The 27,326-nt window shown below is 39.0% G+C and overlaps 1 protein-coding gene across 1 annotated transcript in view; it reads right to left on the bottom strand.

Moving 5' to 3' along the window:
- Window positions 1-1,365: 1,365 nt before the first annotated feature.
- The window catches only part of Stk31 (serine/threonine kinase 31), a 79,049-nt gene continuing 53,088 nt past the window's right edge, over window positions 1,366-27,326 (bottom strand). Inside the window, exons 22-24 of the mRNA XM_057780210.1 lie at window positions 26,987-27,109; window positions 4,096-4,164; window positions 1,366-1,584 (exon numbers count right to left, since the gene is read on the bottom strand). Of these exons, the coding sequence (XP_057636193.1) occupies window positions 1,366-1,584; window positions 4,096-4,164; window positions 26,987-27,109 (411 nt within the window). The remainder of the gene's footprint in view (window positions 1,585-4,095; window positions 4,165-26,986; window positions 27,110-27,326) is intronic.

Below are 27,326 nucleotides of genomic sequence, written 5' to 3'. Positions count from 1 at the left end.
GTTGGTCTCTAGTAGGTTGGCCATGTCTAAGTGGATGACCCCACACTTATGAGTAAATAGACAGTCCTATTTGGACTCAGTGATTTTAAGAAAAAGGGGGTAGGAATATGGGAAGGGGAAGGAGTTAATATGATCAAAATATATTAAACAAATATATAAAAATCTCAATTAAAATATTTTAACATAAAATAAATAAACTTAAGGCTGGGGAGATGGCTCAATTATTTAAGTGCTTGAAAGCATGAGAACCTGAGTTCAGTGCCCAGAACACACATAAGAAGCCAGACACAGTGCACATTTGTAATTCCACTGCTACAAAGGTAGAGACAGGCAGACCCTGGGCACACTAATCAGCTGACCTTGCCTACATAGGTGATCTCCAAGGCAATGAGGGACTCTCTCTCAAAATACAGTTAGCAGCATTCATAAAGAATGAAATCCAAGGTTGTCATCTGGTCTTCACATGCATCTGCATAAAAGTGAACACAACCTCCCCCAAAACATGCACGCTCTCACACATATACAACCCAAAAACTGTTTAAAAATTTTAAAGCAGTAAATTAGTGAAATTTAAGGAGAGTATAACCTACTCCAGAAAGCATTCTATGACACTACTCCTCCATACAGAAAGTGCCCCTTCTTCATAATCCCAGAAAGCCCAGAGCTATCTCTGGATATCTCTATACTGCATTATCAAGATCTCTTTAAACATCAAAATTTTCAAACTGTGGGCCATGTAAGTATAAGAACCATGGTTTTTTTATTGTTTTTTTGTTTTGTTTTGTTTTGTTTTTTGGATTTTTGGGGGTGTATTTTGTTGTTGTTGTTGTTGTTGTTGTTATTGTTTGAGACAGAGTTTCTCTGTAGCTTTGGAGCCTGTCCTAAAACTAGCTCTTGTAGACCAGGCTGGCCTCAAACTCACAGAGATCCGCCTGCCTCTGCCTCCCTAGTGCTGGGATTAAAGGCGTGCGCCACTATCCCACAGAACCATGTTTTTAAATTTATCCTTAAGTTGCCAGAACTGGATACAAAACAGATACCAAGTATCCTTTGTTTCTAAAAGCATCAGTCTTTATCACTACCAACTAGCATACAACAATCAATAAAGGACTTGCTCTAATGCCATAATGATTTCATTTCAGTAAGTCCAAACAGAAACCCCTTCCATAACAATGCCAAAATTTCAAAGAGTATGAGAGATTTTCAGGCATAACCAAAACTTTTTTATTTTTTACAACCCAAATACAAAGACCTAATCCAACTAGTTCCAGAACACTTACACACACTTTTTTTTTTGTCCACTAAGCAAACAGAACAAAGTTTTTAAGGGGACATGTACAGAAACAATAGAAGACTACATGTCAGTCAAGGGTTGGCTTCACCATTTCTTTCTTTATATCTATCTAAGCTCTCCACCTTTGACTCATCTTCTTTGTTATGCTGAATATACTCAATCTCTTTTTCTGGGTTTGGAAGTGATTTCCCCTTTGGAAGCAAGAAACACTCAGCATTCAAAACTTGCTCAGCAGTCATTGAACTTCTAAAATATATCAAGCTACAGAGGAGGGATTTGACATTATCATCCTGAAAGGAAAAAGAAACATTTTTTTAAAAAGAATCAAAATCAAAAGTAATGGGAAAAAGAGGAACAAATCTGTAATGATAGAAAGACGCCACAAATCTAAATAAAGACTATGAGATGGTACTCCCATTATAATCTCTAGAGTCAAGATTTTTTTTTTCTTAAAGATCTCCTGAGTAAACTGTGAACATGCAGGTCACAGGAGAGGGGAGAAGGAAGGGAGGGAGGTGAGCAGAGAAAAATGTATAGCTCAATAAAAACAATTGTAAAAAAAAAAAAAAAAAGACTTTTTTTTTGGCTTTTCAAGATAGAGTTTCTCTGTGTAGCCCTAACTGCTCTGGAACTAGCTCTGTAGACCAGACTGGCCTTGAATTCACAGAGATTCATCTGCCTCTGTCTCTGCCTCCCAAGCGCTGGGATTAAAGGCATGCACCATCATTGATTGATCTTAAAAAGTCTTATAACCAGTATTAATATAGAGAAACTGAAGGTCTCACATACTGCTACTACATATGTAAAACAACTGCTTTGGAATCTAGTAAGACTTCAAACTACTAAACAGGTGCCACATGATCCAGTAATTCTACTGCTAAGTATATAGCCAAGAGAAATGAAATGTGTCTGCTCAAATATTTATAGTCAAATGTTTGTACCATTTTTCACAGTAACACAAAGGCATATACAAGCCAAATGGTCATAAACAGACAGGTGTCAATAAACTGTGGTAAATATGGAATATTAGTCATGAAAGGGATAAAATATTAATACTAGAATTTGTGAAATTTAAAAGCATGGTAAGTGAAAGCAAAGCACATTGTACCCATTAATTTTCATTCCATCCACATGACTGCCCACAATAGCAAATTATACAGAATTAGAAAACAGATTAACAGTTAAGATTGAAGAAATGCAAATACTAAGAGGTAGCACAGACAATGTAGTGTTTGTGGTTTGGTCTGACACATAGTACTATACTTAAAACCACTAAGTTATATACTCTAGGTAGATAAATTGTAAGGTTAGTTATCTCTTTTAAAAGCCATTTTTAAATTATTTAAAGCTTTACTGAAAGGCATACCATATCTGAATAAATTTTAAGATGCACTAAAATTAAAGGAAAAAATTTTAATTTGAGAAAATTAAAATGTCAAACTATGAATGAACCATGATAAAAAAGACTTCAACTGAAAAATATATCCTGAACCTTTCCTTCCTTGAATTGTTTCTTTGACATATATTTGATCGCAGCAATAAAAAAATGTAACAAAAGAAAATCTGTACTGAAAGCAGGGGTCAGTGCTGTTATAAACCTGGCCCTGTAGTTCTAAGGTCTATGGAACTGGTTTGCAGGAGGAGTGAAGAGTTTAGATCTTGGTGTTAAAATCCCCTAGAGTTCTGCAAGCAGAGCATACTGTGCCTCTAGTGGGGGTTAAGAAGATAAGAATGCCAAAACGAATGTGGACAGTGGCAGTCTGGTCCATGAGGTTTCAGAGGGAAACAGGATTCTTAATGTGAAGTGGGACAGATGCCTTTGATGGTTTGAAAGAAAATGAGCCCCAGTAGGGAGTATCACTAGTAGGTGTGGCTTATGTTAGAGTAGGTTTGTCCTTGTTGGAGAAAGTGTGTCACTGTTGTGGGCAGGCTTTGAGATCTCCTTTGCTCAAGTTGCACCCCATGTTCCCTACGATCACCATGTCGAACTCTCAGATCCTTTTCCAACACCATGTCTGACTTCATGTCACCCACCATGACAATAACAAACTAAACCTCTGAAACTGTGAGCCAGCCCCAATTAAATGTTTTCCTTTATAAGAGTTGCCATGGTAATAATGTCTCTTTACAGCAATAGAACCTTAACTAGGTACATTCTGCCCATATTCTGAGAACATGAGTGTGAGGAGAACCTAAATAAAGGAGTGATGCACTAATGTATTTGGTTGAGGAAATTTCAAGACAGACCATTCAAAATGTGTGGAATGGCTACTGGTAACTTTTCTCATCCAGATCTACAATGCAGGAGAACAAAAAGTAAAACAGAAAGATATAAAAACAAAAATTGTAGTTAGTCAAAGAAAAAAGGCTGGGCAAGATTACATTCCTAATTTCACTTCCTGCTCCAATCCTGGTAGCCCTAGTACCTACCTAGTTCAAGTCCTGGTACCAGACAAGTGCTCAACATAAGTTGGCTAAAAACATATATGGATGACAAAGTCCTATTGATGACATTCATAAATTTTAAAGAAAAGATATAGTCAGGTACTTACAAAAACAGGAGTAAAACACTCATTTCAAAACAAAATATCCTTGAAACAAACAGTAAATGCTATTATTTTCTTATTATATAGATGCTTTGTTAATTGTCTGGCAGTGGCTTAAGTGGGATACTTGAATTTTCTTAATACTTATTTCTAACACTAGTTTAAATTTTTGTAAAAATCAGGGAACATTTTCATACACTTATAAATTTATATTATTAGACATTTCAAATGAGTAAATAGCCAAAGGAAACCTACCAAATGAAACTGATCCACTTTTGGGATTCCATCTTCACTTGTCTCTAACTCCTGATTATGAACAGAAAGCTACAAAAGAACACAAAAGTGAATAAGCTCCAAAAGTATCTAAATGAGTTGTTCTTAACCAGGATCAAATATCAGATAGCCTGCATATCAGATATTCACATTACAATTCATCGCAACAGCACAATTACAGTGATGAAGTAGCAACAAAATGATTTTACAGCTAGGGGTCACTACAGCATGAGGAACTGAATTAAAGGGTCACAGCATTAGGAAGGTTTAATTAGCAATAGATACCAATCTGGACTACTTTCAGATATAATCAACCCCATAGCCCATTGGCTGCATATATCTTAGTATAACCAGGAATGAAACCCAACATTTTGTAGATTATAACATCAATTCCACAATGTCCAAAGAGTGGATGTTACTAGATTCTGGTGAGTAGAGAAGAGCTATAAGAAAGCACATTTATCATGAAAGATAAAAGAACTTAGTAAAAATTATTTACATAAATAGCCAAATAGTTCCTGAGGCATCTACAATGTTGATCAGCTGATAGACATACCACAAGTAAACACTGTAATACTTCCTTGCTTTCTAAGAAAATGTTCTAGGAACTGGAGAGCTGGCTCAGCAGTAAAAACACTTACTGCTCTTACAGGGGACCTCGGAGCTATTCCCTGGAACCATATGGTGGTGCACGCCATGAGTAACTACAGTGCCATCTTCTGACTTCTGCAGGACCAGAAGTGTACATATATGCAGTCAAAATACTCACTTGAATGAAAATGAATAAATCTATTTTTTAGAAAAAGAAAATGTTCTAGAACCTAGTAATCCATGTCATATTGGCTTTACCAATTCTCCAAACTTAAATACCAAGAAAATAAATCATGTGAGTTTCCTTCCATTCTAACACTTACCTTCTGTTCCTGAAATATAAGATAAACTTCATTTGGGCTGGGCGGTGGTGACACACGCCTTTAATCACAGCACTCGGGAGGCAGAGGCAGGTGAATCCCTGTAAGTTCGAGGCCAGCCTGATCTACAAGAACTAGTTCCAGGGCAGCTAGGACTGTTACACAGTGAAACCCTGACTTGAAAAAAAAAGATAAACTTCATTTGTCATTAGTTCTATGTCTATCTGGAAAGAGAAACTCACAACTGAGAAAATACCTCCAAAAATTGGACTACAGGCAAAGTCTGTTGGGCATTTTCTTGATTAATGATTGATGTGGGAGGGTCAAAACCACTGTGGGTGGTACCAACAATATAGGTGGGCCTAAGAAAGCAGGCTAAGTAAGCAAAGAGAAACAAGCCAGTAACATTCCTCCATAGCTTCTGCTTCAGTTCTTGCTTCCAGGTTCCTGCCCTGACTTCTTATGATGAAGGATTTTTTGGAGGCCCAAAAATGTAAGCCTATTTCCACCTTGACCAAAGGTTAGAGAGTTGGAATTTACCTCTATTCTTTCAAGGTTATTTTGTTTCCACCTCAAAATAAGTTCCCACCTAGATTCAGATCAGAGAGTTATGCTCTCTCAAGGTTATTTTCAACAGGTGTAGCTAATAGCCAGACTTTGTATTTCAGGAATAAAGAAGGAGATATATTTCTACTCCAAACAAAAGTCTAAGGATCCAACTAAGTTGTCCAATTCCCTTAAGGAGACAACATTGGATTCCACCCAGAGAATGGTTTGACTACAGAATGTTTTGGTCCAGGGTGTGAGCGTGACTTGTATTGTTCTAGCAACAGAATGTTTAACTATGGATGTAGCCTGTGACCTTCAACTGGTCTTGTATCATGTTAATGCAGTTTTTTTTTAACCTTACTCCTACTCTTGGGGTCATGGGTATTTTAAGCATTTGGAAATTAAATGCGGATGATTTCAGTATTCACTATTCTATGTTTTCTCTTTTATTATTTTTACATCTTTGTACTCTTTACTTATATTTCTAATCCCCAGGCCCCTAACCTGGCAAGTGGTAATTCTGTCAAGGCTGGTCCCCAACAATATTTCTATATGGAAATATAACAAAATAAATCTTTTTCTCCCCATATTTCTTTTGATCATGGTATTTTATCACAGCAATAGAAAGCTAACTAAGACACTATTAAACACACTAAAATTTTTACATTCACAAAGGTATTCTAAGTTCTATATATTTCATCAGCCAACCCTAACAACCATCAATTAATGACTGTTATTTTTCTATACACAAACCCATATTCCATATTTGCTACTGTTTTAGTGCTGATAAATATAAGTATACAAGCACACGGGTATATGTATATACAGAGACCAGAGATCTCAATTATCCTTCCTTGGAAGTTATATTCATTACTTTTCAATTGCTGCAATAAAACAGCATGACCAAGGCAACTTATAAAACAAAGTGTTTAATTTGGGGTTCATGGTTCCAGAGGGTTAGAGTCTGTAACCATCATGGCAGCAAGAACAGCAGCAAACAGGCAGCACAGCACTAAAGCAGTAGCTGAGTGTTCACATCTCCATACATAAGCATGAGGCAGAGACACACACACTGGGAATGACGGAGTCTTTTGAAACCTCAAAGCCCACCCCCCAATGATATACCTTGTCCAACAAAGACACACCTAATCCTTCTCAAATAGTTCCTCCAGCCTTTAATCCCAGCACTCAGGAGGCAGAGGCAGGCGGATCTCTGTGAGTTCAAGGCCAGCCTGGTCTACAAGAGCTAGTTCCAGGACAGGAACCAAAAAGCTATGGAGAAACCCTGTCTCGAAAATCAAAAAAAAAAAAAAAAAAGAAAAGAAAATTAACTTTCAAATAGTTCCTCCAACTGGGGAACAAGTATTCAAACATGAGCCTATGAGGGTCATTCTCATTCAAACCACCACAAGAGTCATTATATACCTTGTATTCTGAGACAGGTTCTTTCACCATCTTGAAACTCCCAAATTAAGTGAGTCTGGCCAGTGAGTCCTAGAAATCCACCTGCCTCCATCTCCTCAGTGTTAGAATACAAGTATACATCAAACATTGCCTGTTTTACATGGGTTCTGGGGACTAAACTCAGAGCCTCATGCTTGTATAGCAAGCACTTTACTAACTGATCTATCTTCCCAGTCCACATATTTATTTCTTTTGAGGTAAATACTATACAAATCATAATTTCATCTATGAACATTTTACTACAAGAAAGAGAGCGCCGATGGGTCAGGGGCTTTGTGGACCCAGACCCTCCATACACTATACTGTCATGAAACTCAAAGCCAATGTCACAGGACAATATGCTGAAACCTGACCATCAACTACGTCTAGTCTACAAGGAAAAAACTGTGAAGCACATATGCACAATAAGCAGCAAGGTAGAAACACGGTGAAAGACAAAATATCTATAGATACCAAGATGCAGCACACTCAGTGTTGGGAAGGACAGCCCAGAGGTGTGCCAGCAGTCAACATGACTCCTGAAAACTAACAGGTGTGATTACCATCTGTAACCGAACACAATGATGGAATTAGCATCTGTATTACCTGACCTCCTCTCCACTTTATTCTTTCCCTAATAATTTCTATTTAGTTTTCCTTTGGAATGATTTTAACCTGGTTTACAGAGTCTCCAACCACTCAGGACCTGAAATTCTTTTAGGTTGTCTGATTACATTTCTTTCTTTCCATCCTACCTTTAGCTTTTACTCTCTAATCCTTACATCATCCCTCTTTATTTATTCCCTCTTCATGGAGAAGCTTTGTTAACCAATTATTTTTAAGAAGTGGAACCAAGTTAGGGTGTGGCTTTCTAGGACCCGGAGAAAAATGAATGCACTGCCCAGGTGCCCTCTCTCTCTCTGAACACTGTTTAGAGGGTTGTTGATTATTACTTGTATCAGGTAGAGGGTTGGGTGTTAACTATGTAGGTTCAAAAATGAAAAAAAGGGGGGGATCATAATAGTGGATAATAGAGTGAATGCTTGTGAACTACTATTTATGGATAATTTACATTGGTATAGTTTTTGTATATTGATACAAGTTCAAATTATATTTGTTATTTCTGTTTACAATATTTGTACACTTATGCAAAGTTATTCTGTCAGACTGTATATATGCATGTTACAACCTCTGTTTAGGACATTTTGTATATTGATACAACCTTTAGGATATAATTTCATATTGCATTATATATTATTCTTACCTCTGATCAAGATACTTATACATTGTTTACATTTTGAGGTCACTGTGCTCATTTGCTGCACATTTGTTTACAGATTATTTAATATTCTGACATGAAGTCTTAGTCTTTAAGTTATGTAGGTATTAAGTTATACGGGTCAATAGTTGTTCATGATATCCTCCCAGCTATGGGAAATAGACATGACTGATGGGCAAAAAATTGGAATCTTGGGGGTGGGGTGGGATGGGGATGAGGGGGGATGGGGAGAGAAAAGTGTGAAGGAGAGGATATGGGGAACTGGGGGAATCGGGGTGATTGGGGGTAAAGGAAGGTTGGATAGGGGAGCAGGGAAACTCATACCTTAGGTAAGGGAGCCACCTAAGGCGTGGCAAGAGACTTGAACTTGGAATGGCTACCAGATGCCCAGGGCAATGTCCCCAGTTAGTTCATTGGGGCACCTGAGGATAGGGAACCTGAAATGAACCTATCCTATAATCATACTGATGAATATCTTGCATATCGCCATAGAACCTTCATCTAGCGATGGATGGAGATAGAGCCAGAGACCCACACTGGAGCACCGGACTGAGCTCCCAAGGTTATAATGAGGAGCAGAAGGAGAGAGAACATGAACAAGGAAGTCAGGACCATGAGGGGTGCACCCAACCACTGAGACAGTGGGGCCGATCTATTGGGAGCTCACCAAGGTCAGCTGGACTGCTACTGAAAAAACATGGGATAAAACCGGACTCTCGGAATGTGGCGGACAATGAGAGCTGACGAGAGCCCAAGGAGAATGGCACAGGAACTTTCAACTGGCGATAGATCGAGAGAGAGACAGAGACCCAAATTGGAGCAACGGTCTGAGCTCTTAAGGTCCAAATGAGGAGCAGAAGGAGGGAGAACATGAGCAAGGAAATCAGGACCACGAGGCGTGCACCCACCCACTGTGACAGTGGAACTGATCTATTGGGAGCTCTTCAAGGCCAGCTGGACTGGGACTGAATAAGCATGGGTTGAAACTGGACTCTCTGAACATGGCGGACAATGAAGGCTGATGAGAAGCCAAGGACAATGGCACTAGGTTTCGATCCTAATACATGAACTGGCTTTGTGGGAGCTTAGCCTGTTTGGATGCTCACCTTCCTGGGCCTGGATGGAAGTGGGAGGACCTTGGTCTTCCTGTAGGGCAGGGAATTTGGTCTGCTCTTCAGTATCGAGAGGGAGGGGGAATGGACTGGGGGGAGGAGAAGAGGAGTGGGGATGGGGGAGAGGAGTGGGGGGAGGGGGCAATGTGTGGGAGGAGGGGAGGGAAATGGGAAACGGGGAGCAGTTGGAAATTTTAATTAAAAAAGAATAAAAAAAAAATGGGAAAAAAAAGATTCTCAGACCAAAAAAAAAAAAGTTGTTCATGTTTGTTGTACATGCAGTCAGATTAATTAGGTTCTTTAGATACACAGAGACTATATTCTGCCTAGATAGGTAATCTTCAACCACTTCAAGGATCCGTAGAACATGGTGGCATTTAAATAACTTAGGGTTCTGTTGACATGAGACACATTTGCTCCTGACAGCACCAATCTATTCCCGAGAGAATGTTGAGCACGGAAGACACTCCACTCGGAGTCTGTTTTCTTCTTGGCACAGTGGGCCTCTGGGCAAGGAACTGCCCATGCCTCAACCTCTGACAAAGTACATGGTATTCGGACTGGATAAGTAGAACATAAGGAAAATAACTGCCAAACCTTCCCAAGATAGGGTAAGACAGTTAGTTCTGAAAAATTCCCTGCCTCTGAAAATGGTCTGTCAGTTATTGTAGGCCTTAACCAAAATTGGTTGCTTCAACGCTGCAAATGAGACAGGTAGTCAATTGTCTCCGTCATATACTGCTCGACTCAAGTAATATTATCTCCCTTCTCAGGACTTCAATGGGGTTGAAGATTAGATAGTTGTAGTTACCTTCCTCTTATGATTTAGCCAAGCTTATTTCCAATGCAAGAGTTAGACTCTTTGAAATGTTTATTAAAACATTTATCATGTGTTCTTTGCTTAATTTTGTTTGTGTTGTAATTTTATACTTGATATCTGTTCCTATTGCACATAGTTTGGTATTGGGTTTGGATCATTCTTGTTTAGACCAAAGTGGGAGGTAATGGGGAAGCCTTGTCCCTCCCTCCCTCCCTCCCTCCCTCACTCCCTCCCTCCCTCTCTCTCGCTCTCTGTGGTTCCGAGCTTGGACTTCTCGTTCCGGTTTTGTGAGTTTTCCCCTTATAATAAATAAAAATATAATTGTTTATCTTTTACCTAACCTGGTTATTTCCCAAATCAAGTTAGCTTCTACATTCTCCCTACTATTTTTCCTTCATCATCAATCCAATATTAATCACTAGTCTTACTCTCCTTTTGTTCCTTCCACTCAAACCCCCAGTAATTAACATCATAGTATACCCTGTACTATGAGTGTCCTTTATTTAATTAATTATATTTTTCAAATTTATTTACTTTTCATCCCAGCACCATTTCCCTTCCTACCTCTCTTCCCAGTCCCTCCCTCTAACCCATTTCTCCCCCCAACCCACTCCTCCTCCATTTTTGTTTAGGAAAGGGCAGGTCTCCCATGAGTATCAACAAAACATGGCATAACTTGACTGATTTTAAATGATGATGGTTAATTGACTATTATTCTAAGTTCATAGGGAATTGTGCTTTTGACAGTGATTTTACAAACAGTAGTCTATTTTCAGGGTAGTACTAAAGACTAGAGGCCTGAACACTAGTCTAACAGTAAAATGACACTTCAGCCTTTGACAATGTCATTCTTCTTGAACACTTGCAAATACTTCCACTGGAAGAAAGTGGGTATTTTTTAAATCCAACCAATATCATAACTCCAGCTGTGCAAATTCCAATGCAAAAACACAAGAAACATGAAAAATTAGGGTGACAAGACTCCTTCAAAAATTGTTAATTCCACTCTTAGCATTCTCCAGCTATCTGTAGTTCTTTGTCTAGAGACAAAGCCCAGTGAACTTTCCACTTCTGTGTTAGCATGTAGGAAGAGCCCTCAATTAGTTATCTAATATCAAATGATCAATCCTGAGATCATATACATGCAGGTTACTTTATACAGACTGAGTAAGTTATATTTATGTATTTAAGGAATGCACACACACACACTCCAGAGATTCCAAAACCCTTTTCAAGAATTCACAAGTACTGTATGCACATGGTACACAAGCATTCATGCAGGCAAAACACCCATACACATAAAATAAAAATAAACAAAATCTCTTTTAAAATTAATTAATTAAAAACAAAACCAGCTATCTTAAAAAATAATTTAATGATATGCATTGAGGCCTTAGTGAAAAAAGAACAAGCTAAACACAAATCAGACTTGTAAAGAAATGAGGTCAAGTTAGGTGCGGTGGTGCTGCACACCTTTAATCCCAGTACCTAGTAGGCAAAAGCAGGTGGATTTCTTTGAGTTTTAGTCAGTTTGGTTTACATACCAAGCTCCAGCCCAGACATAGCTGCAAAGTGAGACTCTATCTCAGATTAGATAGATAGATAGATAGATAGATAGATAGATAGATAGATAGATAGATAGATAGATAGATAGATAGATAGAGAAAGGAAAGGAAAAAAATACAAAAATATAGTCCAAATGGAAACAAACAAATAAGCAAACAAAAGGCAATAAAAGAATCGATGAAACAAAGATTGGTTCTTTAAGACAATAAATAAGAAAGGCAAAGTCTCAACTAAACTAAAAGACAGAGAGAAGAACCAAATTAATACAGTCAGAAAAAAAGGGAACATTACCAAAAATACTAATAAAACTTTTTTAAATTAACTTATTTTTTATTTCATTTTACATTCCACTCACAGTTCTCCCCTACTCCTCCCCCTTCTATCCCCCATCCACTTCTCCCAATGAGTAAGGGCTCCCATGGGAAGTCAACAAAGTCTGGCATATCAAGTTGAGACAGAACCAGGGCCATCACCAGACCATAATTTATAAACTTAAATTTCATTAAATTGGAAAACCTCAAAGAAAGTAATTTCTAGAAATAAACAACCTACCAAAAATTAAACCAAGATGATATAATTTTTTTTTTTTTTTTTTTTTGGTTTTTCAAGACAGGGTTCTCTGTAGCTTTGGATCCTGTCCTGTAACTAGCTTTTGTAGACCAGGCTGGCCTCGAACTCACAGAGATTCACCTGCCTCTGCCTCCCGAGTGCTGGGATTAAAAGCATGTGCCAGCACCGCCTGGTCAATATAAATAATTTTAAAGTAACTATAATAGATAACAAGATTGAAGTCATTTAAGAAAAACCCTCAAAACTCAAAAGGGTCCAAACCCAGATATCTTCAATGCTGAAATATACTTTCACCATGTGAGTATTGCCAAAAGGCCAGAAGCAATTCTAGCATATCTTCAAAAAACTAATATCAATGCTTCCCAAACTATTCCACTAAATAAAATGAAAGTGGTACCATATATTCTATTTATGAAGCTAGGATTGCCGGGTACCCAAACCAAACTAGTGACAACAACAAAAAAAAAAAGAAAGAAAAAAAGAAAATTACACCTAAAGAGCATTCATGCAAAAGTGAACAAAATTTACAAACCAAATTCAAGAACACATCAGGATCACTCACCATAGCACTATTCCAGACATGCTGGGAAGGTCCATCACATTCAAATTAGTAAATGTAATAAAAGAACTCAGAGACCATCATCTCAATGAATGCAGAAAAGGCTTTTGACAAAAATCCAACATTTTTTTTAGGATAAAAAGCCCTAGAGAGACTAAGAAGGAATATATACCAACACAATTAAGGTGATATAAGTCGATATTCACTGTCACACTACATAGGTGGAAAAACTCAGGACACTCCCACTAAAATCAAAACAACACAAAAATATCCACTTTATCCACTCTTATTCAATACCATGCTTAAAGTCTTAGCAAAAGCACTATAAATAAAAAGGATACAAATCAGAAAGGGAAAATGCAGTCAAAGTATATTTTCAGGTTGTATGATTCTATCCATACTAAGGAGACTCTGAATAATCCACTAGAAAATCCCTAGATGTGATAAACATTGTCAACTAAAAGGCAGGATTTAAAAATAAACATATCCCCCCACATGCCTTAACATGTATCAGTCACGAGATGAGAAACCAAAAGATACAAATCTCTTCCAGGCAGTGGTGGTGCACACCTTTAATTCCAGCATTCAGTAGACAGAGGCAGGTGGATCTCTGTGAATTCAAGGCCAGCCTGGTCTACAAGAGCTAGTTCCGGACAGGCTGCAAAGCTAAAGAGAAACCCTGTCTTGAAAAAAATACAAATTTCATTCATAATTTTAAAAATCCTCCTTGAGAAGAGTCACAGCTCAAAGGCCCAGAAAATATTTTTAACAAAATTATGGAAGAAGACTTTCCCAACATAAACTTTCTTGAATATTCAAGAAGCATACAGAACACCAAATAGACTGGATCAAAAAAAAATCCCCTTGCCATATAATAATCAAAACACAAAATATACAGATTAAAGAAAGAATATTAAGAGCTGCAAAGGAAAAAGGTCAAGTAACCTATAAAGGTAAACCGATCAGACTTACACCTGATTTCTCTGTGGAAACCATGAAAGCCAGAAGGTCCTGGATAGAGGTACTGCAGAAACTAAGAGACCATGCATGCAAGCCCAAACTACTATACCCAGCCAAGCTATCGTTCACTATCAATGGGGAAAACAAGACATTCCAGGATAAGAACAAATTTAAACAATATGTAGCCACAAATCCAGTACTACAGAAAGTAATAGAAGGAAAATCACAACCCAAGGAATCCAACATTGCCAACACTGCCTACAATAACTCAGGCATCTAGCGACCCTTCACTAGCACAACTCAAAGAAGGGAGACACACAAACTCTACTAGCAAAAACAATAAGAATAACCGGAGTAAACAACCATTGGTCATTAATATCACTTAATATTAATGGTCTCAATTCACCTATAAAAAGGCACAGGCTAAGAGATTGGATACGAAAACAGGATCCAACATTCTGCTGTTTACAAGAAACACATCTCAACCACAAAGACAGGCATCTACTCAGAGTAAAGGGTTGGGGAAAGGTTTTTCAAGCAAATGGGCCTAAGAAAAAAGCAGGTGTGGCCATACTAATTTCTAACCAAACTGACTTCAAACTAAAATCAATCAGAAGAGATCGAGATGGACACTTAATACTCATAACAGGAACAATTCATCAGGATAAAGTTTCAAACTTGAATATCTATGCCCCTAATATAAAAGCACCCACCTACATAAAAGAAATAATACTAGAACTCAAGGCAGACATCAAACCACACACACTAGTAGTAGGAGACTTCAACACACCTCTCTCACCAATGGACAGGTCAATCAGACAAAAACCTAATAGAGAACTAAGAGAATTATTGGAGGTAATGAAGCAAATGGACTTAACAGACATCTACAAAACACTCCACCCAAATAGAAAAGAATATACCTTCTTCTCTGCAGCTCATGGAACCTTCTCGAAAATTGACCACATACACGGTAACAAAGGAAACCTCCACAGATACAAAAAAATATCAGTGTCCACCTGTGTCTTATCAGATCACCACGGATTAAAGTTAGAAGGCAACAACAATGCTACCCCCAAAAAGCTGACAAACTCATGAAAACTGAACAGTCAACTACTGAACCACACCTGGGTCAAGGAAGAAATTAAGAAAGAAATTAAAGTCTTCCTTGAAATTAATGAAAATAAAGAGACAACATACTCAAACCTATGGGACACGATGAAAGCAGTGCTAAGAGGAAAGTTCATAGCACTAAGTGCCCACTTAAAGAAAATGGAGAAAGCATACATTAGAGACTTAACAGCACACCTGATAGCTCTAGAAAAAAAGAAGCAGACGCACCCAGGAGGAGTAGAAGACTGGAAATAATCAAACTGAGGACGGAAATCAACAAAATAGAAACACAGAAAACAGTCCAAAGAATCAATGAAACAAAAAGTTGGTTCTTGGAGAAAATCAACAAGATCGACAAACCCCTATCCAAACTAAACGACAGAGAGAGAACACGCAAATAAATAAGATCAGAAATGAAAAGAGGGACATAACCACAGACACAGAGGAAATTCAGAGAATCATTAGATCTTACTACCAAAACCTGCATGCCACAAAACTGTAAAATGCAAAAGAAATGGGCATTTTTTTAAATAAGTACCATATACCAAAGTTAAACCAAGACCAGGTGAACGATCTAAATAGACCTGTTAGTTGCGAAGAATTAGAAATTGTTATCAAAAATCTCCCTTCCAAAAAAAGCACAGGACCAGATGGTTTCAATGCAGAATTCTACCAGAACTTCCAAGAAGAGCTAACACCTATACTCCTTAATGTATTTCACAATATAGAAACAGAAGAGTCATTGCCAAATTTTTTTTTATGAAGCTACAGTTACCCTGATACCAAAACCACACAAAGACCCAACCAAGAAAGAAAATTACAGGCCAATCTCATTCATGAACATCGACGCAAAAATTCTCAATAAAATACTGGCAAACCGAATCCAAGAACACATTAGAAAAAGTATCCATTATGATCAAGTAGGCTTCATCCCAGAGATGCAGGGCTGGTTCAACATATGCAAATCTATCAATGTAATCCACCATATAAATAAACTGAAAGAAAAAAACCATATGATCATTTCATTAGATGCTGAAAAAGCATTCAACAAAATTCAACACACACCCCTTTATGATAAAGGTCTTAGAGATTAAGGATACAAGAGTCATACCTAAATATAATAAAAGCTATTTACAACAAGTCGACAGCTAGCATTAAACGGAGAAAAACTCAAAGCCATCCCACTAAAATCAGGAACACAACAAGGCTGTCCACTCTCTCCATACCTCTTCAATATAGTGCTTGAAGTTCTAGCAATAGCAATAAGACAACATAAGGGGATCAAGGGGATTCGTATTGGAAAGGAAGAAGTTAAGCTTTCGTTATTTGCAGATGATATGATAGTATACATAAGCGACCCCAAAAACTCTACCAAAGAACTCCTACAGCTGATAAACACCTTTAGTAATGTAGCAGGATACAAGATCAACTCCAAAAATTCAGTTGCCTTCCTATACACTAAGGATAAGGAAGCAGAGAGGGAAATCAGAGAAGCATCACCTTTCACGATAGCCACAAATAGCATAAAATATCTTGGGGTAACTCTGACCAAGGAAATGAAAGATCTATTTGACAAGAACTTTAAGTCTTTGAAGAAAGAAATTGAAGAGGACACCAGAAAATGGAAGGATCTCCCTTGCTCTTGGATTGGGAGGATCAACATAGTAAAAATGGCAATTCTACCAAAAGCAATCTATAGATTCAATGCAATCCCCATCAAAATCCCATCAAAATTCTTCACAGATCTGGAGAAGACAATAATCAACTTTATATGGAAAAACAAAAAACCCAGGATAGCCAAAACAATCTTATACAATAAAGGATCGTCTGCAGGCATTACCATCCCTGACTTCAAACTCTATTTCAGAGCCACAGTATTGAAAACAGCTTGGTATTGGCATAAAAACAGAGAAGTCGACCAATGGAATCGAATCAAAGACCCAGACTTTAATCTACAAACCTATGAACACCTGATTTTCGATAAAGGAGCTAAAAGTATACAATGGAAAAAAGAGAGCATCTTCAACAAATGGTGCTGGCATAACTTGGATGTCAATCTGTAGAAGAATGAAAATAGATCCAATACTATCACCATGCTCAAAAATCAAGTCCAAATGGATTAAAGACCTCAATATCAGTCCAAACACACTGAACCTGATAGAAGAGAAAGTGGGAAGTACTCTACAACACCTGGGCACAGGAGAACACTTCCTACGTATAACCCCAGCAGCACAGACATTAAGGACAACATTGAATAAATGGAACCTCCTGAAACTGAGAAGCTTCTGTAAAGCAAAGGACACTGTCACTAAGACAAAAAGGCAACCCACTGACTGGGAGAAGATCTTCACCAACCCCGCAACTGACAAAGGTCTGATCTCCAAAATATATAAAGAACTAAAGTATATGCTCAACTATGTTCATAGCAGCATTGTTTGTAATAGCCAGAACCTGGAAACAACCTAGATGCCCTTCAATGGAAAAATGGATGAAGAAAGTATGGAATATATACATATTAGAGTATTACTCAGCAGTAAAAAACAATGACTTCCTGAATTTTGCAGGCAAATGGACGGAAATAGAAAACACTATCCTGAGTGAGGTGAGCCAGACCCAAAAAGAGGAACATGGGATGTACTCACTCATATTTGGTTTCTAGCCATGAATAGGGGACGTTGAGCCTATTATGCGTGATCCTAGAGAAGCTAATTAAGAAAGTGAACCCAAAGAAAAACATTTAGGCGATGAAAGGAGACAGAGACAAAGACCCACATTGGAGCACCGGACTGAAATCTCAAGGTCCAAATCAAGAGCAGGAGACAGAGCACGAGCAAGGAATTCAGGACCGCGAGGGGTGCACCCACACACTGAGACAATGGAGATGTTCTATCATCAGGAACTCACCAAGGCCAGCTGGCCTGGGTCTGAAAAAGCATGGGATAAAACCGGACTTGCTGAACATAATAGACAATGAAGACTACTGAGAACTCAAGAACAATGGCAATGGGTTTTTGATCCTACTGCACGTACTGGCTTTGTGGGAGCCTAGGCAGTTTGGATGCTCACCTTACTAGACCTGGATGGAGCTGGGTGGTCCTTGGACTTCCCACAGGGCAGGGAACCCGGATTACTCTTAGGGATGATGAGGGAGGGGGACTTGATGGGGGAGGGGGAGGGAAATGGGAGGTGGTGGCGGGGAGAAGGCAGAAATCTTTAATAAATAAATAAAAATAATAAAAAAAAGAACTCAAGAAACTAGACTGTAAAAAACTAATCAACCCGATTATAAAATGGGGCACTGAGCTGAACAGAGAATTCTCAACAGAAGAAGTTCAAATGGCCAAAAGACACTTAAGGTCATGCTCAACTTCCTTAGCGATCAGGGAAATGCAAATCAAGACAACTTTAAGATACCATCTTACACCTGTCAGAATGGCTAAAATCAAAAACACCAATGATAGCCTTTGCTTGAGAGGTTGTGGAGAAAGGGGTACACTCATCCATTGCTGGTGGGAATGCAAACTTGTGCAACCACTTTGGAAAGCAGTGTGGCAGTTTCTCAGGAAATTCGGGATCAACCTACCCCTGGACCCAGCAATACCACCCTTGGGAATATACCCAAGAGATGCCGTATATCATACAACAAAAGTATATGCTCAACTATGTTCATAGCAGCATTGTTTATAATAGCCAGAACCTGGAAACAACCTAGATGCCCTTCAATGGAAAAATGGATGAAGAAAGTATGGAATATATACATATTAGAGTACTACTCAGCAGTAAAAAAACAATGACTTCTTGAATTTTGCATGCAAATGGGTGGAAATAGAAAATACTATCCTGAGTGAGGTAAGCCAGACCCAAAAAGAGGAACATGGGATGTACTCACTCATAATTGGTTTCTAGCCATAAATAAAGGACATTGAAGACCGGGCGGTGGTGGCACATGCCTTTAATCCCAGCACTCGGGAGGCAGAGGCAGGAACCTCTGAGTTCGAGGCCAGCCTGGTCTACAAGAGTTAGTTCCAGGACAGGAACCAAAAAGCTACGGAGAAACCCTGTCTCAAAAATCAAAAAAAAAAAAAAAAAAAAAAAAGACATTGAGCCTATAATTCGTGATCCTAGAGAAGTTAAATAAGAAGGTGAACCCCCCCCCCAAAAAAAAAAAAACATATAGTCATCTTCCTGGACATTAACCTTCATCAGGCGATGAAAGGAGACAGAGACAGAGACCCACATTGGAGCACCGGACTGAAATCCCAAGGTCCAAATCAGGTGCACAAGGAGAGAGAACATGAGCAAGGAACTCAGGACTGCGAGGGGTGCACCCACACACTGAAACAATGGGGATGATCTTTCGGGAACTCACCAAGGCCAGCTGGACTTGGTCTAAGAAAGCATGGGATAAAACCGGACTCGCTAAACATAGCGGACAATGAGGACTGCTGAGAAGTCAAGAACAATGGCACTGGGTTTTGATCCAACTGCACGTACTGGCTTTGTGGGAGCCTAGGCAGTTTGGATGCTCACCTTACTAGACCTGGAAGGAGGTGGGAGGTCCTTGGACTTCCCAAAGGGCAGGGAACCCTGACTACTCTTCGGGCTGATGAGGGAGGGGGACTTGATTGGGGGAGGGGGAGGGAAATGGGAGGTGATGGCTGGGAGGCAGAAATCTTTAATAAATAAATTAAATAAATAAATAATAAAAAATAAAAATCCTCCTTGGAATAAACTGAACCAAGGAGGTAAATGACCTCTACAAATAAATTTTTTTAAACTCTACAGAAACTAAACCATCTCCCATACTTGTGGATTGAAAATTTTAATATGTAAAAATGGATATATTATCAAAAGCTACCTAATGATTCAATGTATTTCCAGAAAAATAAAACGATGCAAATCTTCCCAGAACAAAAATAAACTCCATGTAAGATCTGAAACTCTGAAAATGTTTAAAGTAAAAATGTGGGGGTTGGGGGTTGGGGGCTGGAGACGTGGCTCAGCTGTTAAGAGCACTGGCTGTTCTTCCAGAGGACCTGTACCCAATGGCAGCTTACAACTGTAACTCCAGTTCCAGGGTACCTGACATGCTCATATAGATACACATGCAAGTAAAACACATAAATGGAGGAAGGGAGGGAGGAGAGAGAAAGGGGGAGAGAGAGAGAGAGACACAGAGAGAGAATGAAAGAGGGTGGGAAGGAAGGAGGAAAGAAGGAGGGAGAGAAAAAGTTTTTAAAATGAGAGATTAAAAAAAAAAAAGTCCAGGAGTAGTGGCACATGTCTTTAATCTGACCACTCAGGAGATCTCTGTGAGTTTAAGGCCAGTCTGGTTCCAGAAGTTCCAAAGAAACCCTGTCTTGAAAAACTAAGAAACAAACAAAAAATAACAACAACCAAAAAAGCAAAAGATAGGCAAAATACTTAAAGATTTCAGTATAGGCAAGAATTCTTTAATAGGACTCCTGTCACCCAGGAAACAATGCCAACAGTTAACAATGGTGACCTCATGAGATGAAAAAATTTGACACAAAAAAGGAACTGGTTATTTGAGTAAGAAAGATAGCTTTCATGTTCTAGTTAGCGTGTTTTGTTTTGCCTCCTTGACACAAGTTAGAGTCTTCTGAGAAGAGGGTACTGTATACCTCTGGAAGCACAAACTGGCTACCCCACCACACACACACACTCACTCACAGCCATAAAACCATTCCTAGCCTCTGGAGGTGTCAGCAGCTTGACCCTCACCAGACTTCAAGAAAGGCCTTTTCCAGACCCTCAAGAGTGGCTAAATTCTTTCCTACGGGTGCAGGGCATACACGCATACATACACACACACACACACCAAGATCAGTTAACAAAATCCCTCCAATCCCAAGCCACCCTAGAAAGCTCTGCCTGCCCCAGAAGGAAACCCTATATAAAACTGTCTTCTGTTCAGTTCTTTGCTGCTTCCCTCCCAAGAAGAGGCAGCCACCATTTTATATCTTTTCCAATAAATCTCTTGTGTAAGGTTTGTTGTGTGATGTGACTTTGTGGTATTCCTTGGTTCCCAATTGTCAGGATACCTCTCCCCTTAGAACTGTAACACTTACAAGGTACCTCAATTAAGGAAATGCCTCCATTAGACTGGCTCATAGCCAAATCTATGGAGCATCTTCTAGATTAGAGATGTGGGAGGGTCCAGTCCATTGTGGGCTGTGTCATCCCTGGGCAGGTGGTCCTGGAAGCTGTATGAAAGCAAGCAGAGCAACCTAGCAAGCAGTGCTCCTTCATGGCCTCAGCTTCAATTCCTGTATTCAAGTTCCTGTCTTGGCTTCCCTAATGAAGGAAGTAAGCTATAAAATGAAATAATAAACCCTTCCCTCCCCAAGTTGCTTTTAGTCTGGTGTTTATCACAGCAAAAGAAAGCAAACTAAGATATAATTGAGTGGAAGAAGTCTTTGCCAACTACAAGTCTAAGAGGGGATTAATATCTAGAACACAAAGAATTCAGCCAAGTAAACGAGAAATCAAACAACCCAGTCCATAAATAGGTTTCATAAAATGAATAGATTGTTATCAAAAGATTGTTATACACAAATAACTAATAAATACATTTTAAAAATCTGTTCAATCCTGTTACGGTCCATGAGAAATCCCATAAAAGACCACCACATGTATGCGATCAACAAGAGCACTTAATTCCTACATGCAGGGCTCAGACCATCTAACAAAGTGGTAAAATGGCGACCCCAAGCAAAGCTCACAGGCTCCTTATGCAAGATCAGGGGAATTTCAGGAAGAGGAGGTTAATCTGGGGGCTGATTGGTGGGTCTCAACAAAAAGTTTACGGATTGCTATAGGATTGGTTGGTGCCTTAGTGATTAGGGGCTTTCCAGCAACCGAGTGGGAGAAGCTATCTTTAGCTATCTTGAGATTGCATAAGGCTGCAGGGTGCTTACTTATAATTGGTTGTCCCTGAGTTGTGGTCTTTCCAAATCCTGCTTTTTCAGTTTCAATAAACTAAAACTGAGCCCTGGTCCCTGGCAGGGCTATTAGGAGCCTAGCATGGCATTGGTTTGGCTCCTTGGCTCTCTCAAACCCCATCTGCCATCAGAGAAATACAGATAAAAACTACACTAAACTGCTAGCATATACCATTAATCCCAGCACTCTGGAGGCAAAGGCAGATAGATCTCTGTGAGTTCGAGGCCAGCCTGGTCTACAGAGCAAATTCCAGGACAGGCTCCAAAGCTACAGAGAAACCCTCTCATGAAAAAAAGAATAAATTCTCATGTCAACCTAGTCAGATTGGCAATCATTAAGAAAAGAGCAAGTGCTGAGGTGACAAAAGGGAACCTTCACACTGCTGGAAGAATATAAACTAATCCAGCTGCATGGGATTCAGTATGGATGTCCTCAATAAATAGAGATCTACCATAAAACCCAGCTACATCACTCCTCAATAGCCCAAGAGCTCAAAATCAGCATATCACTGTCAACTTGATGATTTAGAATTACCTACGAGACATACCTCTGGGAACATCTTTGAGAGTTTGACCAGAAAGGTTTAAATGAGGACCCAATCAATAAAGGTGGTGCCAATGAAGACTGGGAGATACCTTAGTTTGTAAAGAATTTGCAATATAAGCATAAGAACCCTAGAACCAACATCAAAAGATGAGGCAGTGTGTGCCTTTAATCCCAGTGCTGGACAGACAAATTTGGCCATTCTTGCAATCTATCACTTCTGCTTGTCATCTAAACACCAGAATTTAAGACAAATACAACTGCTGTCATCTTGAGTTCTTCATTTATTTTTGCCTAATTATTTCAGATTAGAAATACCACTGCACATTTTTCCCCTTTGGTGGGGACATTTGCCTATGTCACCATAAATATGAAATAAAGTATCATGCTTATGGTTACAAGTAGGGATCAACAGCATGGAAAGGAACAGCAGTGCAGTATTAACAGCAGCTAGAGACCAGGGGAAATGCAGATATGCTGAACTTCTGGTCTGAAAAAGAAAACAGGAACCCTAACAATGAGCACCAGGCAAGACAGTAGGAAAAAGGGCGGGGGGGGGGGTTCTTCAGTAGAGCTTTAAGCAAAAAGAGAAAAGGAAAATTACGGCAACCTCCACAAGTATTCCATTTGGCAATCTGTGAAAATACAGATTAAAACAGGAGATCAGTGATCTGTACAACAGACAGATACTAAACAAGAGCCTTTGTACTTTCTAAATTACTTATCAGTGGCGTAGCTGGATTTTTATATTTTCAAGCCACAAAGGCCTTCCCCCATGTCCACTGCCTGAATAAGCAATAACATTGAGAAGTTGGAGACTCAGTAAACTGGTTAGGACCTGAACAGACCTGGAAAGCCCAGGTCTATGTAGCAGGAAATGTAAGCAAGCTGAAAGAAAAGCAGCCTGACCTGAGGAGGAGCCGAAGTGGCTACATAAGACTATGAGCAGGAAGGCAAAGGCAGAGAGCACACAGGGCCACTACTTGCCTGTGCCTTTTCCATCAGCACAGACTTTGGGCTGTTTCCTACACTCTCTGAGTCCCAGACACAACTCTAAATGCCTATCCCCAGCATCTCCCACACCTACACATGCAGGAGCAGGTTGCTTCTGGTGACAGTAAATGCATAATGAGTGAAAACACAGGCTCAGCAGGTATGAGCTAGAGGGTAGTTTCTACATTCAGAGAGCTCCAAATCTACATGGGAAAATGCTAGCAAGAATTCAGCTAGGCAGTGGCCATGGATGCTCTGGTAGGAAGGGCAGAGAAGAGCTCACTTTCCAATGGCCTTCAGAAAAAAATGGGATTACTATCTTGAATACATAAGGAACTGAGAAAATCTAAACACAAATGTGGAATATACAACTCTTCAGACAAATATCTGGCTGCAAGCAGTCATGAGCTGATGTGGAGCTCAAGTCCCACTCCAGCAATTCAAAGAGAAGTAACACAAAAGATATGGGGCAAATTAAAGAGGAAATTAGTTACAGGAGGTTAAATAGTGAGATTATGTCACATGCATGAAAACTGATGTGATTTGGAAGGTACTATTTGTTTGATATCTTCACAAATGAATAGACAAAGTTTTACAGGGTGGGGGAAAGAATCTGCAGTCTGTAGCTGTTTAGATGGAATAGTCTATACTTGTTTGAATATTTTATACTTCCCTACTTTATTTTATATAATATTAAAGCATTTTCTCTAAAATCAAGAAGATAAGGGTGTCTACTCACAACCCTTTTATTCAATACAGTGCTAAATTCTTAGCCAAAGCAATAAAGCAAGAAAAGAAATAAAAGGGATACAAAAGCAGAGAAGTTAAATTATCCATCTACAGATGATATGACCCCATATTTAAAAGCTCCTAAAGAACTCACCTGAAAAAGTTAATAATCAGAACACAATCCATTTAAAATCAGGCAAAAGTTATGAAGAGATTTTAACAAGTATATAGAAAACAAAATATATTCAAAATAATCACCTATATGGGCATGTATGCATGTGTGAAATGCATGTGCCTGTTGCCTGCTGAAGTCAAAAGAGAATGTCAGATCTCCTAGAATGTTAGTTACTCATGGTTTGTGAGCCACCATATGGTTTCTGAAAAACAAACCCAGGTTCTCTGCAAGAACAAGTGTTCTTATAAGCATTGAATCATCTCTCTGAGCCATACTTTTATACCTTTAAATTTCCTATTTTCTACTGGTATATAAAAAAGATAATTACATTGAAATTAAAACTGTTACCTTGATATATACATGTTAGTTCTAGAAGATTTTATGTATATTCCTAAAAATATTGTACATTTTTAATCATTTTATCTGCAAATAAACATGGCTTCATTTCTTTGCTTTTAAATTGAATGATTCTTTCTTTTGCTCATCTGTACTGGCAAACTATAACCTCTGCCCCAAATGTGTTTTTCCGTACAAACTATAAGCCAAAAATTGTTCTTATATTTTTAAATATTTAAAGAAAAAAATCAAAGAAATACTATTTAATAAGATATGAAAGCTACATAAAATTCAAATTTCAACATCCACTAATAAACTATTATTGGAACAGATCACATTCTTTTGTTTATGCATTGGTGCTACAGCGGAATAACTCCATACTGACAACACATACCATGTCATAGAGTCTAAAAATGCAATGAGCTGACCCCTCATAGAAAACATTTGTTCATCCCTGGGCCAGAGGCGCCAGTATAATGTTCACTAGAAGAACAGATAAACTTCCTAATACTCAACCACTCAAATTCTCAACCACTAAACCATCTTTCCAGTCCCTAATCACTCAATTCTCAAGTGATGGGTAACATACATCTAGTATACACTAAAAGCAAAAATATACCTAGTGCTCATTTAGCATTATTTTCCACACATGCATGAATTTCTTCTACGTTACTATAAAATAAAATCTTCACTGACAATACTGGCTATAAAAAACTAAGAATAATGTAATGCCTATAATATGTATCCATCTAAATTATAGAAAGTGTATAGTAGTAAAAAGGGTATTAACAGTCTATGATTGAAAGAACTTTTTTTAAAGTTCTAATCCTTGATGGAGGAAGGTCATTGGCTAATAAACTGCCTTGGCCCATTTGATTGGCCAGCCTTTAGGTGGGTGGAGTAAACAGAATAGAATGCTGGGAGGAAGAGGAAGTGAGGTAAGATGCCTCAGAAAGACGCCATGCCGCTGCTCTCTGAGCCAGACGCAATGCAGCCAGCCGCCAGGTCAGACATGCTGAATCTTTCCTGGTAAGCGCACCTAGTGGTGCTACACAGATTATTAAAAATGGGCTAAATTAAAACGTGAGAATTAGCCTAGAAGAGGCTAGATATAATGGGCCAGGCAGTGTTTGAAAGAATACAGTTTGTGTGTTGTTATTTCGGGGCATAAGCTAGCCAGGCGGCCAGGAGCTGGGTGGCAGGAACACAGCCCGCAGCTCCCCACAACAAATCTGCACTTGGGAGGCAGAGGCAGGCAGATCTCTGGGAGTTCAAGGCCAGCGTGGTCTACAAGAGCTAGTTCTGAGACAGGCACCAAAGCTACAGAGAAACCCTGTCTCGAAAAACAAAAAAAAGCATGGGACAAAACCGGTCTCGCTGAACATAACGGACAATGAAGTCTACTGAGAACTGAAGAACAATGGCAATGGGTTCTTGATCCTATTGCACGTAATGGCTTTGTGGGAGCCCAGGTAGTTTGGATGCTCACCTTAATAGACCTGGATGGAGGTGGGTGGTCCTTGGACCTCCCACAGGGTAGAGAAACCTGCTTGCTCTTTGGGGTGAGGAGGGAGGAAGACTTGATTGGGGGAGGGGGGGAATTGGAGGTGGTGGCGGGGAAGAGGCAGAAATCTTTAATAATTAAATAAATTAATTAATAAATAAATAAAGAAAGAAAGAAAAACCAAAAAACAAAAAAAAACAAAAAAACAGTTCTAATCCTGAAGATGGCTACGTGCTTGCCACCCAAGAATGAGTTCCTGAGTTTAATCCCCAGAACCCATGTTGTTGTTGTTGTTGTTGTTGTTGTTTTTTAAAAAAAAAAAAAGGAAAAGGAAAAGAAACCCTGGGTCTGACTGCACATGCCTATCTCCTAGTGTGGGGAAGGCAGACAGGCAGGTCCCTGAAACTCACTGGACAGCCAGCCTAGCGTATTTGGCAAGCTCTAAACAATGACAGTGGAAGGAGCTCCCACAGCACAGTGACAGACCATGTCTCAACAAACCAAATAGATGACTCCTAACTAAGTAACTCATGCAAAGTTGATCCCTGATCCCTACATGCAAACACACAGGTACACGTGTACTCCCACACAAACATAACACACACATATCCATACCCACGAACAAAATTTACTTTAAAGTTACACCATTATTCTTCATCCAGAAAAATGGCTGAAAAATCACTACACTTATCCATTTACATTCTGAAATGTACGTAAATTACTGATGATTTTTTAAAAAGCAACATACCCATAACAAAAGGCAGCCATAAGCATATAAGTCTGAACTTGTAGAAGGAGGTTTCCCAATTTTCAATTCAGGTGATATCAAACTCAATCCACCAACCATCATGTTCACTGAAGCTCGCTGACTCTACAAAAACAATATTGTAAGCATTTTAGAGACAAAACAGTTGAGGGCTTTGTGTGAACGCCTCTGTTCTCAATGTAAAGTTCTTTTGAAATATGTCATTATTTACCTCTAAAATATCTGCACAAAGAACTGGCACACTAATGTTTCCGTTAGGGCACAATTCATAATACGAATTCATAATAACTGAGAAGCATAAGCCTACAGCTAGGCTTGAGAA

Source organism: Chionomys nivalis, chromosome 1 (genome assembly GCF_950005125.1).
Source record: "Chionomys nivalis chromosome 1, mChiNiv1.1, whole genome shotgun sequence".
NCBI lineage: Eukaryota > Metazoa > Chordata > Mammalia > Rodentia > Cricetidae > Chionomys > Chionomys nivalis.
The sequence above is the reverse complement of the archived record's forward strand: the minus strand, read 5'-3'. Positions and strand labels throughout refer to the sequence as shown.